Source organism: Cryptomeria japonica, unplaced genomic scaffold (assembly GCF_030272615.1).
Source record: "Cryptomeria japonica unplaced genomic scaffold, Sugi_1.0 HiC_scaffold_476, whole genome shotgun sequence".
NCBI classification, from domain to species: domain Eukaryota; kingdom Viridiplantae; phylum Streptophyta; class Pinopsida; order Cupressales; family Cupressaceae; genus Cryptomeria; species Cryptomeria japonica.
The window spans coordinates 56,950-70,625 of NW_026729296.1; the positions used below are offsets into that span (position 1 = coordinate 56,950).

Consider the following 13,676-nt stretch of genomic DNA (forward strand, 5'->3'; position numbering starts at 1 on the left):
TATACAAGAGATTCAATGGTAGGATTATAATTACATATTAATTCATTCAAAATTACAATTACAAAAAAAAAATATAGAAAATATAGTGAGATTGGTAGTGAAGTACTAACTATTGTAGTTATAAAGTTTTGTCTACATGAAATTGTGGATAGTAGTGGAGTACTTACTTTCTATAGTTCTAATTTTCTTACAAAAGATATTATTGATAATCTTTTATTTTATTTTTTAATATATTTTATGTCAACCTATCGATAAACATCTCTCTACAATTGTTGAATCCTCCCTCTTACCAACTAAATGTCATTTCAATAACATTAAGATTATGAAAAATGTTGCCATTTGAAGACATGATATTCAATGCACAAATATCATATAAATACCTACAACAAGACATTGACTACCTTTTCATTGTTTTGATTTATGTTTTGATGTTAAATATTTTTTATTAAGATAAGCAGGGTTTTGAAAGGTCCAGAACCTTTTACAAAGATAAAAATATAGTATTAAGTGCAGTGAAATACCAAGAACAAGGAGACAACAAAAACAGAATCTAAAACATCAACAAAACAACAAACCTTGAAAAGAAATTAAAAGAAGAAAAAAACAGCCATTCAATAATCTGCACTCATATCTTTTTTCTCAAATACCAAACATTGAAGATCAATCACAGATTGGTGGGTTGGAAAGCAATCCCATTGTAATTGGAATGGACGGAGCAATTTTAAAGACAGTTACCTTCAATCTTCTGTTGGTTCTTTCAATCTGCAGCGTTCTGTATGCACAACCAGGTTAGATATTCATTACAATTGTTTTCCCTTCACATTAGAAGAATTTATATCTCTGTACAACTAACCCCAGAATTTATATCTCTGTACAACTAACCCCTTTTACTGTAATTATTTTTGTTTTGTTTGATTATCATATATGTTTGTGAAAGTATTATTAGAATTATATATATATAATTTTTTTTGATAGAGATTGTATATCAAATCTTGAATTAGGCAAGCAAAGTGAAATATTCAAATATTCAAATCTCCTATGAGCTTTCTGAATTTAGATGTGAGGATTTTGTATGTGCAGAATTCATCAGCCTGGACTGTGGCGCATTAGATGGATATGATGATGCAGGTGGCATTAGCTGGACCTCAGATGAACAATACATTAATTCAGGTGAAAAAAGAAGCATTTTGACTGACCAGTCAGAGGTGGGGCAGCCATTCAAACATCTTCGCTGTTTTCCTCAAGGCAAGCGAAATTGCTACAATTTACCTGCTGTGCGGGGAAGAAAATACTTAATCCGCGCGTGTTTCTTATATGGTAACTATGATGGCCGTGAGTCACAACCACAATTTGAATTGCTGGTTGACGCCAATTTTTGGGCCACTGTTGTAATAAACAATAGTAACAAGACCATTTGCAAAGGAATAAACGCCATGGCAAGAGGTCCCTCCATTAATGTGTGTCTTGCTCGCAGTACGGATGATGTTCCTTTCATTTCAACCTTGGAATTTCGCCTGCTCATGCCAGCTATGTATGAGGTTGTAGGACAATATCTCTCTTTAATCAGCACAGTACACATGGATTATGGAAAATTGTCAGATAACCCTATTATAAGGTAGTTTCTTTATCTATAATTTTTACTATTTTTCTTGGAAAATAAATATATCAAGCATAGAATCAACACTTAAATAAAAGGAGAATCAGGCATTTCAGATGTTCTATTGTACTAGCCCTTTTTGTGTCCTCACTTCATTCAGATCAAGAGTCAATACATAAAAATCACATTTATTTAGAAACCATCTTCATACAACAAGCCAATCATGGAAGACCAAAGTAACAACTTAGAATTTCACTTTAGATCTTATAAAGAGTTGAACTTGGGTCTCCATAATGAAACCCTAACATTTTAATCAATTAATTTGAGACCATCAATCCCCACACTTCACTGTTCAAACCTGTGAGCTCAATGATCTGACATGGGTTTGAACACTAAACGTCAAATGACAGTTCATCTATATATACCTGAACGACAAAGTTGCATCCAAGACCATTTCTTATGGGCCAGCTTTCCTGCCTAAACCCTCGCCAGGATCAATACCCACATCTTTCTTGCTCGAATGTGTCCTCTTTTTTAGTTGCTTTGGTGGACTTGTTTTTCCAAGAGGGCCCTTACAATTCTTAGCCAGGGCCTACTATTCTAAAGGAATATGTAGTGTGTATATATATGTGTGTAAATGCATCGTATAATATATAAATAACTATTGACTTCAAAGTGGTTTTGTGCAGATATCCAGATGATGAATTTGATAGGCTATGGGTCAAGGGAAAAATATATGATACGGATTATAGGAGCACCACAAATTCCATTCCTTCAACAGAGGAGTTCCAAATACCATCAGCTGTGTTAGAAACTGCCTTGGTGAGCAGCAACAAGAGCGTGGGAAATATTAGATGGAATTGGAGTGTTCCAGAAATTGGTGAATACTATTTTTTGATGTGCTTTGCTGAAGTAGAAGAACTTGACGTTAATGCAATAAGGGAGTTCAATATAAGTATCAATGGATATTCATACCAGTCTCCTGTTACATTACATAGCTACCTCGATTCGATTGTCGTCAAGTATGGACCCATCAAAGCTGATAGCTTGGAAAATGTCCAATTTTCTCTTGATCCTACCAATCGATCGAGCGTGGGTGCAATTATTAATGCTTTGGATATCTACCAATATAGGAGGCTACCCAACAATGGAACTAAAAGTGAAGATGGTTTGTATTGCTGAAAATTATTTAATAGTTATATATGTAGGGAAAATGTGTAAATTTGATTGCATACTAAAACATCTGTTAGTTTTACAGTGAATGCCATTGCTGACATTGTGAGGCACTTCAATCTGGAGAAAGAGAGGATGGGTGATCCGTGTCTTCCACAGAAATATAGTTGGGATTGGGTGGATTGCAATCAAGACTCCTCACCAAGGATTATTGCAGTGTAAGTCTCTCCCTAAACATTTGCCTTCATTTAATGGTGTTAAAAATGTTTATGTGATACTATGTCTTTTAAGGGAAGAATTAGTACCTTGATTAGTATGTTGTTTTGATTGTCTATTGTTTAGATTTTTTCAAAATAAATTTTTTCACTTAAATATGTAGATAATTTTTATTTCATTTTATTTTAGTTGTTCAGATTTTGTTGGATCTGTGAACATTTTTATTTTTTTCATCTTTATTTTTGATGCAGTTTAGTTACATTTTATGTATACGCCTCTCTATTACCATCAAACTTCAATTAACAATGAAGAAATTGAACGTACAGGACACTACCCAACAGGCATCTGAATGGAACCATACCTCCAAGCTTTTCCAATCTCTCTGCTCTTGTTAAGTTGTCAGTCACAAATCCTTACTACTCACATTTTTTTTATCATTTTTTCCTTGTTCAAAGTCAATATAAGGTTGGGCTTAAACAACACACTAAGCATAGATTTAGTGTGTGCTGTTTTATGTGGACCTCGCTTTCAATACCTTTTCATTCTATTACCAGCATTAAAAACATGTCGCGATCCACATAAAACAACACAAACTAAGTATATGACAGAAAAAATATAAAGTCAATACTTAGTATGTGTTGATTAAGCCCAGCTGTCAAAATGACCAAAAACTGTGTCCTTATTCCTGATTGCAGGGACTTGGCAAGAAATAATTTGAGTGGTTCAATACCAGAGGCTCTGGCTATTCTCTCCAATCTTAAACAACTGTGAGTTGAAACATATGCATCTGGGTATTTCTAACTCGTGCTATATTATTTAGATTATCTACAGTATTGTGAGAAATTTTCTTTTTGAGATACAGGAATTTGGCAGACAATGACTTAAACGGATCAGTGCCAATTGGTCTGTCTGAACAAAAGCAACGTGGAAAACTCATTCTGAGGCAAGTTTTTCTTTTCTTAAAATGTAAATCAATCAGTAATTATGTTGTTCGTATGATAAGATTCCTATCATGTAATAATTCTGTTAAATTTTGCAGTGTTTATGGCAATGAAAAACTTTGCCAAGTAGGCATTTGCAAGGATGGCCGAAAAGGAAAGAGTAGCAAAACACTATTTGTTTGGTTAATAGTGGCAGGAATTGCAATACTTATATCCTTTACTGCAATATTAATCTTTATAAAAATTAAATCAAGCAGAAAAATTCGAAAAGGCAAGTCACCGTAAATCATATTCCCCTTTGACATTTTGCTCTTTACTTGTGGATTTTCATTTTGATAAAATGAAACATATTCTTGTACTGAAAGGGACAAAATGCAGGGAAAACTGAAACAGGACATTTAAATCTTGACAATTTTGATGGATGTCGATCATTCAGTTTCATAGAGGTAAGAGCTATGACTAGCAACTTTCAGACGGAGATTGGAAAAGGAGGATATGGATCTGTTTATCTTGGTTGTCTTCAAGACAAGGATGTGGCCGTCAAAATCTCGTCTGATAAATCACATAAGGGTGCCATACAGTTTTCCACAGAGGTATAACCAAGAACTCATTCATACCCATTTTATATTTAAAACTTGAGAACTTTAGTCTCTCCAATAAAAACTAGAACTAATGAAGTTTAGAATCTTTAATGTTACAAGATTTCTACAAATAATGAGAATTTTATTGTCAGCTGTCAGTTGTTTTTTAATTTGGTTACGTGATTTTTGTTTACATCAATATTTTCGATCACATTTTATCCATTATCCATCACATAAGATATTAGAAATCTCTAACATACTCAGGATGGATCACAGAGTCTGATCCGAAACATTGATGTAAAAATATTCACACAATCAAATCCAAAAACAGCAACAATAAAATCTTTAATGTCTTTCAGCTATAAAGCTATTGTAATTAATTCAAATCAATATAAATCTTGGTTCTACCTTTATCGATAAAAAAAAAAAAAATCTTTAATGTTTTTGATCATAATGATCGAAACTAAGAACAATTGCTGCAGGTAGAAATTCTCTACAAATTACACCATAAGAATCTCATAAAATTTATGGGTTACTGCGAAGAGGAACAAAATTTGGTTCTTGTATATGAATACATGTCCAATGGAGACCTGCGACATTTTCTGGATGGTATGCTTCGCAACACTGCAAAATTTTATGATTTAGAGGAATGTTTTCTGCTTGCTTAATCAAAGGCCTACGTTGCTTGGTTTCAGGTCAAACTTCTTCAAGAAATTATCTGGGCTGGGAAAGAAGACTCAACATTGCATTAGATGCTGCTCAAGGTTAGAAATAAATACTGTAGAATGGGAAGAAAACTAAAAAGCTCGGTGCTAATCTTGAAAAAGATCATGGGGTCTAATTCTTGCTTAACTTTTTGGCAGGATTGGAATATCTACATGTAGGATGCAAGCCAAGCATTATTCACAGAGATGTAAAGAGCTCCAATATTTTGTTGAATGACCAAATGGAAGCAAAAATAGCAGATTTTGGGTTGTCAAGGATGGGACCATTGGATGGAGCTACACACGTATCCACCCTTGTAAAGGGTACCATTGGATATCTAGATCCAGAGTAAATATGCTTTTCTTTTCTTTATTGATACTCAATTCAAATTATATATGTGAATTATTTAAGGGTTTTTAATCCTTCAACTCTTACAGTCCATCAATTCAAGTATGATGTAGAGAACCTTCCCCCTACCCTGTTTATCTCACACCCAGTTACCTTTGAAAAAGGGAATTAACCAGGAACAAACTCGTGCAGGAAAGGGTCTCAGATAGCTGCATTAGCAATGCATAATCTCAGTATACGAGTCTATTTATAACATCTGAATTTCTTCCCCATTAAGGATGTGCATAAATAAGGAGGTGTTGAGCTGCTAGATGTCCTAAATCTTATACCGAAGTAATTTGATCAAGTCACTTATCCCTTGGCCATTTCAAAGAAGAGGTTAACGGCTTTTTTAAAGGTCATTTATGCTTTGAATCGTTAAGAGAGGAGTTTGATGGTTTCAGTCAACTATTATCTAAACAATCTAAATAGAAGATTGAGAATTTCTTTTATAGAATGGTTGATATCTTTTTGTTTTTTTAAATATATTGGTAAAATAGACTTACTAGTTGGTTTTCTACAGATATTATTCTACAAATCGATTGACAGAAAAGAGTGATGTTTATAGCTTTGGAGTTGTTTTGATGGAGATTATTAGTGGAAAACATCCTCACTTTGTAGATGATTCAACATCTAACAGTGAACACATACAAATCACTAATTGGGTAATAATAAAGACATTTTTTTTAAATCTCAAACTAAACTTAGAATACTTATAATTTTGTTTTCATTGTTTTTTTGAAATAGTTTTAGACTTTGAAAACTCAAAATATCTAATCTTAAAATTTGATTGTTGATACTAAATTATAAGTGGTTGTTTATATCAGGTAAGGGCATCCTTATTAAAGGATGACATAGAGAACATTGCAGATCCTAATTTACTTGGAAATTATGATAAAGATGCAATGTTGAAAGTGGCAAATTTGGCAATGGTTTGTACTTCACCTCATTCTAAGAATAGGCCTACAATGAATGAGGTGGTGTTAGAATTAAAGGAAGCAAGTCAATTCGAAACACATGAAATTGCATCCTCACATTCTCATCCTTCTTTACAAACCTCTCATAATGTGGACTCAGATGTGTCATTATATTCAGTTGGTAGATGAGATAGAGGAAGATGTTACAAAATGGGCAGGGGAACACTCACAAGAAACCAAAATAGCAGTAATGAAATCCTACCTCTATTGTGGCTTATTTCATTTTATTCACATCAATAGCCTATAATAACCTTTTGTAAAGAAAATTAACATTCATAGCCTATATATATAGCTTGCCTTTTGATAGAAGTATGGGATCAATATTTTATCACCCTCCTTTTTATTGCTAACATTTTATATGATTCACAAGTTGTGACTATTAAAAATGTAAAAGCTTTAATTTTTAAAGTTATAGTTTTAATTATTATCACATATACCATTTTTATTGATCTATTTGTTCTTACACTTGCATTGTAGCTACATATTTCTTCACCATTTCAAAAAATAGTTTGTAATATTTCTTATCTTTTCATCAACATTGTCTTTAAAATATTATTAATGTGTACGTACCACTAGGTTTGAAATTGATTTTCGAATATTTCAAAAAATGAGGACCTATAAGGTGCTTGCAAAAATAATTACTTTTAAATTGTTTTATTCTAGAGCACTTTTGTGACTACGAAATTGATGTCCACAAGTACAAAATTGACCTTGCATAAAATCTAGTCTTGATCTAGAACTGTGAACTTTGATGATTTAGTTGCATAGAATCTACTTAACTTGCTATCCATAGCCTACAACAACTAACTGATAATTGCTTTTTGGGGAATTTTCTAATCAAATATAGTATCCCATAGACAAACCCCTAGATAGGCCAATTCAATTATCAAAAAAAATATTAAAGACAAGAAGAAGTCATCAATATTCCTTAAGTGTTGATAGCATGTTGATGTGGTCAAGTACTTGTGATGATGTAATAAATGATGGTCTCCTAATCTCTATATTTTATATATCTCTTTCTCTATTTCAAATGAGTTAGTGTTTTTCCTTAGATACAACAACTAGCACACAAGCTAACATTTTTTTCATCTTGAAGTCATCACATTGAGTAAGAGGGATTTCATGTAAGAACCCAATTTTACATTTTAATTTGGAAATCTAGGAGTTATTTCAACAATTATGAAAATAACATAGGTGTAGCATTATAAATTGTATCCCTATACAATTTCATGCTCACTGAGGCCTCACTTTAGCATTTTAGCCTTATGTGCTCTGATTATACCTGATTTTGCTCACACAAACTTCAAATTGCCAAAATCATTTTCATCTTGTTGTCTTGTTCTTTGTTCAACCTTGATACTGGACAATGGAACCCCGGGCACCCTTATCCACCGTAAAGGGGTCCAATTTGGACCCTTGAATGGTTGAAAAATGTAGGTGGGAAATCCTTTTCCATATCGACCTGCTTTGAAAATTCAAACACGTTTCATGAGGTGAGGTATAAAAGAAAGCCTTACCCCCTCATTTGAAACATCCATCTTACATCTCTCCACATTATCTCTCAAGTTCAAATTCATGTTCAAGTGAGCAAGTAATCAAGTACTATCAAGGCAGTGAAGGAGAGGTCAAGTATTTAAATTGCAAGCAAACAAGATGACATCCATGATCAAGATATTATGAAGACATCTCTACATTCTTACATGATAACATCTTTATGAAGACTTCAACACAAAGGAGATTCATAAAGGTATAACATTCCAATTTCAACATTTCAATTCCAGATCTAGCCTTTGACCTTTTAAAGGCATGCTTTCCATTTCAATTTCTATTCAGTTATACCTATTTAATTCCAAACACTATGTTTGACCTAGGCAAACCCCTATCAACAACACAATTTTTCTTCTATCATGTAAAGGTGAAAAATTTGAAAGATAACATTTATAGATTCAGAAAGAGTAGACAAAGACACAAATTCAACTTTTGTAGAGGCATAAATTGGAGGACAAGGTCACCCGAGGTGAATTTGTTTGATACTTTCTTGATGAAACTTTAAGGAAACACTTAGACCAACATCCTAATCCTAAAAACATATCTGTTGTCTGCATCTGAGCTCATGGATAAGGGTGCCCAAGCAAAATCGTCTTGCATTCTCAAATCCATATTTCAAACATAGGTTCCTCTCAACTTCCTCTTTCCAAATAAATACTTTATGTCTACATATTTGATTTGAGACTATCAGTGCATGCTGATTACTATTAGTTTCACATCTTTATCCCTAGATCTTGCATTCAATTTATATCTTTCAATAGCTCATTTTCAACTCCCAACCCAATGAGTGTTGAATTCACCTTGTTCTCAGTCTGTTTCAAACATATTTGAGATTGAGCGAAGTGGATCCATTCTCCTTCCAAATGTAATTAGTGGAGATAGATTTAATTCCTAGCTTGCATGCATAAACTTGTGAATCCTATTTCCCAGCATTACAATAGGATAATGGATGCATAATATGAGACTAATGGTCATATCCTAGGAATGCGTGTACGTAAACTTGATTTGGTTATGTTATTTGCCAACTTTCATAATAAAATATGCCTTGTATACACTACTTATTGTGAGAATTGTTAGGAACACTAGGCAAGTACAAACAACAAATGACAGACAAAATGCAAAACAAAAAGGATGATTCATGTATTATATTGAGGATAATGAGTGTGTAGGAGAGAGGTGCATATATAGGTGAGATTCCCTACCTACCATGCCACCTAAGTAGCCACCTAAGAAGGATTAACACACACCAATAATCCTCCTTAAGCCTAGCTTAGGTGAGGAGAAAAGTGGGTCCATACATCAAAGCCTAATAAGGTATCCAAGTACAATATGTAAGAAAAAAATCCTTCCCATAAGAGAGGAGTGACACAATGCAACCCCCCCTCAATGCAAAATTTCCTATAATAATGGTAGATGCTTGAAAATGAGTTGAAGGTAATCCAAGCTCGATGAACAACATTTCTCCCCTGAGGAAGAAATGGTATTGAAGAAGTATGCAATTTATCTTCCCACTTCTGAAAGGAATATGAGGAAAGAAAACTCAAGATGAATAAAGCCTTTAAGAATTTTCACAAGTTTATCCATGTCGATGTTGAAAGGTACCATAGTGAAATCAAGTGTTTAGGGAAACAATGATGAAGATGACAATCTAGAATGGGATGGAGACCAATGCAGATCATAGCTCAAAGATAATGATGAGCCCTCCAAATGCTACTCAAGAATCTCTATGCCAATGTCAAAGTGTGACAATTTTTTATAGGATGAATAAGGTATCATAGAAGACTTAGGTACAATGACCATGGATGTATGGTGATAGGTAGACTAATGAGAATTTGGTATTGCCACAATATAAGTAAAAATAGGTGAAGAGAGAATAAGAGGGTGTAAAGATGCGCCCATAACATTGAAAGATGATGCAACTCGATAGGAATCATGAAAGAGGAGATGAATGTCCTCAATAGTGTCCTCCAAGACTACAATCTGGGACTCTACAAAAATAAGATGCAATGTTTGGTAGAAATGTGTCTGAATGAGCCATCTCAAGAAGACGATGAAAAGCTTGTAGCATTGAACCACTAGAAGTTGTCGAAGAAGCATTACTGAACTTGGAAGTAGAAATAGTGTCCTCAATTTGAGAAGATTAAATTTCCTCAATAGGAGGAGATCAAGTGTCCTAAACTATGGAAACAACATGTGTGCAACAATTTGTGATTCAAAAGGATTTATTTAACACTAAAAACAACTCATAATCATAAGAAACAAAAACAATCAAAATAACGAAAAAGTACAAATGGTTTATTCTCAATACACAATGCTTGGGATTTAGAGCAGGCAAGACTAGCAATACATGCAAACAAGTTGAAATGAGAGCATGAATCAACACATAGTAGGGGTGGGGGTAGATATGATAGAGTATCTAATGAAGAGCATTGGAGAGGCCACACATTACAAAGCCTTTAAATGAGTCACTAGTTCCAACAAGGCAAGGACATGATTATTCAAATTAATTAACAACACAAAATAGAATTGGCATAAATGATACCCTAAAATGCACAGATAAATGAGACATTTGTATCGTTATATTTGGCTAGCTCTTCTTTAATCCATAACCTTTATACACAAGACAATAATAAATGCCTATAAGCAGAAATATAATAGAACTGAAATATAGGAAAAATAAATGCTTGAATGAGGAAAATAGATATGAAATGATTAAAAATGTCTATTATACTTAATGAATGGTGTTTAAGTTTCAGAGCACTAAATGACACCAAGTGGGAAAGATTAAATATTCATGACACAAAAGGAATGGCATAGAAGTTTTATTATAGAAAATTCTACTGGGCATGGAATGACATCATGAGAAAACCTCAAAATAATGAATGTCTACTAGTATAAATAAATCTTGCAATATTCAATGCCTGATCAAGTAAAATAAAACAAGAAAGATTCAATGTTTCATGATATAGTATATGACAAGTCAAGTATCAAACAAGAAAATTTCAATGCTTCATGAAAGGAGAGATAGTTGACAATGATTTTGTTATCTAGACTGTAAGGAGACGTTGATGCATTCAATTTGGATGAGTGGATTTTCTTTTTCATACAAGTTATTGTAGACACTTAAATTTGGCTAATCAATTTAGTTAAATTTATTTCCTTTAGCCATTTAGTTAATTAAATGTCTTTATCAATTAGCCCATTCCTTGAATTAATTAATCTAATTAATTAATTATCCTCTTCCAATCCCTTTGAATTCATCCTATCCCATTAATTAATTAATGATCCCTTTTCCATCCCTTTAATTAATTAATCTTAAATCAATTAATTACCCTCACCCCATTTAAACAATTAAATAATTATTTAAATTAGTCACATGTCTCCTACATTCTAACCAACTACCCAAACCTATCCTTCTAACCTAATCCTATCTTAGTCTTCCTCCAAACCTCCTAACCAACCCTATCCTATCCCTTCTAACCTCCCCACATGTGCGCACATTCAGACCTATTTTCAAAATATTGGAAAATATTCTATTTTTGGGTGGTTACTCCCCCAAAAGGCATGTGTCACATGTCAATCCTCCCCAAGACATGTGTCCCTCCTTTGGGACACTTGTCTTCCGTCTTAAGCCAATTTTCCTCTTTGAGGACAAGTGTGGAATCTTATTCCACATGACATCTTTAGGTGTGTCACTTGTCCTTAAGGACGTTGTATTTTGAGAACCCTTCACATTCCTCCCAAATCCTATTTAAACCCCCTCTTTTTCAACCAAATCATCGACTTTTCATATATCATACCTTAATAATGCCAGAATGATTTGCATTTTTATAATCATATCATCATAATGCCAAAATAATCTACTTTCATACTGATGAATACTAAGAGGTGGGGGAGGGGGTGAATTAGTATACCAAAACATACTGTAAAAAAACTTTAAAATAGTTTAGCAGATAACCGATACAACAAATTCACTAATAAACCGGTTAAGATAAATGCAAACCAAATAGAAAACAAAGCATTCACCCACAAGAGCACAATCACCATAACACAAGATGTTTGATGTGGAAACCCAAATGGGAAAAACCATGGTGAGCAGAAACTCACAAGTAACTATTTGCAGAATAGAAACCAAACCGGTTAAGGTCATACAATGTTCTTCACCAGAACATATCCTCTTAGGAATCTAGATCTCTGTTAGGAGATAAGTCTTGTTAAAGACTACATTGTTCGAGGATTTTAGATCCATGATTGTGAACCACCTTGTTAGAGGATTTACAAAGGCTTTGCTAGGCCTACCCAGTTAAGGGTTTCAGACTTGTTGAAGATATTAGTAATCAACAAGTGAATGATCTAGACAATAGCAGAGTATGCTTAATTAGATCCTTGTCGGCTCATTGTTAATGGATTTCAGCATTACTCTAGTCTTCAATATCTCCACACTTTATCTCTTCACACAGGCCTAATCTGCTCTACAATGATTGCATATAACCTTTTCTATCACACATCTCTCACATGCAAACCCTAGACATGATGTCCTTATAAAGGAAATTGATTTCATGTCGGTCCAATAGAATTAGACTACAAGTTCCTAGGTTCAGTGCATCTAGACACATTTGGTAACATGGCACAAAATCACTGCCAAAGTGTTGGTGGATGATAACTCATCACACATTACAGAAATACCGGTTGGTAACTCATCACAGAGTAATACCAATTAATACAATATATCGAGTATCGGTTGTCAAAAATGAAGACTGGGTAAGTGCAAGAAGTTGTGTCCACTTTTTGGCCAAAAAGTGGAAGTTTTTTCCCTTTTTTTGATTTTGTCCCATTTGACCTAAATATTTGAGGCACTTAAAGGATGATTCTTGAAAAAATTTAGTAATAGAAAATTTAGTGCTCGAAGTCTACTTTCTAAATATGTAATTTTTTTCAATACCCAGATCTTAAAAGGGAAGTTTGAATAGGCATTAGTAAAACCTATAGTTTAAAAGTCACTTTTTAGGACCATACCATGCCCGTGTACGACAAGCATAATTTGACCTAAATGAAACTATTTTTCTTTATCCTTGTGGGAAAAGATCTATAACTCACTCACCTTTGATGAGGATATTTTTTTGTAATTTTTTTCCATATATATATTTTTTTGTTATTTTTTAATTAGGCATAATCACTGTTTTGAAAAATCCACATGTACGGCAAGAATAATTTGACCTAAACTTAACATTTTTTAATTTTTTTTTTAAACTGTATAGATTTGTCTGTAGTTTGATGTCATATAATTTTTTTTTCAAAAAACTTAAAGACAAAAAGTTATTAAAATTTTAAAAAACCATGTTATTTCAAGTTTATGGATCTCTTTCATTAGAAATTATTTAAAAATTAAAAATATTAATCCATTCTCTTAAAAGATTATATATTTGGAATCTAGACAGTGTGTTCTATAATGGGGTTTTGTTGTTTAAAACAATTTTGTAAATTAGGTGTTTAGATATATTTTTGAAGTCATTTTTTTGTATGAAGCTTGATTTAGGCTTGAAGTTGTAGG

At 33.2% G+C, this 13,676-nt stretch overlaps 1 protein-coding gene across 1 annotated transcript; it reads left to right on the plus strand.

Moving 5' to 3' along the window:
- The first annotated feature begins 610 nt into the window (after nucleotides 1–610).
- On the plus strand, nucleotides 611–6,886 carry LOC131855764 (probable LRR receptor-like serine/threonine-protein kinase At1g51810). Its single transcript, XM_059216009.1, has 14 exons — nucleotides 611–788; nucleotides 1,081–1,615; nucleotides 2,287–2,765; nucleotides 2,856–2,988; nucleotides 3,313–3,384; nucleotides 3,682–3,753; nucleotides 3,849–3,929; nucleotides 4,026–4,198; nucleotides 4,306–4,520; nucleotides 4,991–5,117; nucleotides 5,204–5,272; nucleotides 5,372–5,561; nucleotides 6,124–6,265; nucleotides 6,428–6,886. The coding sequence occupies exons 1-14, from the start codon at nucleotides 707–709 to the stop codon at nucleotides 6,704–6,706; spliced, it is 2,649 nt and encodes an 882-aa protein (XP_059071992.1). The 5' UTR covers nucleotides 611–706; the 3' UTR covers nucleotides 6,707–6,886.
- The last annotated feature ends 6,790 nt before the right edge of the window (nucleotides 6,887–13,676 follow it).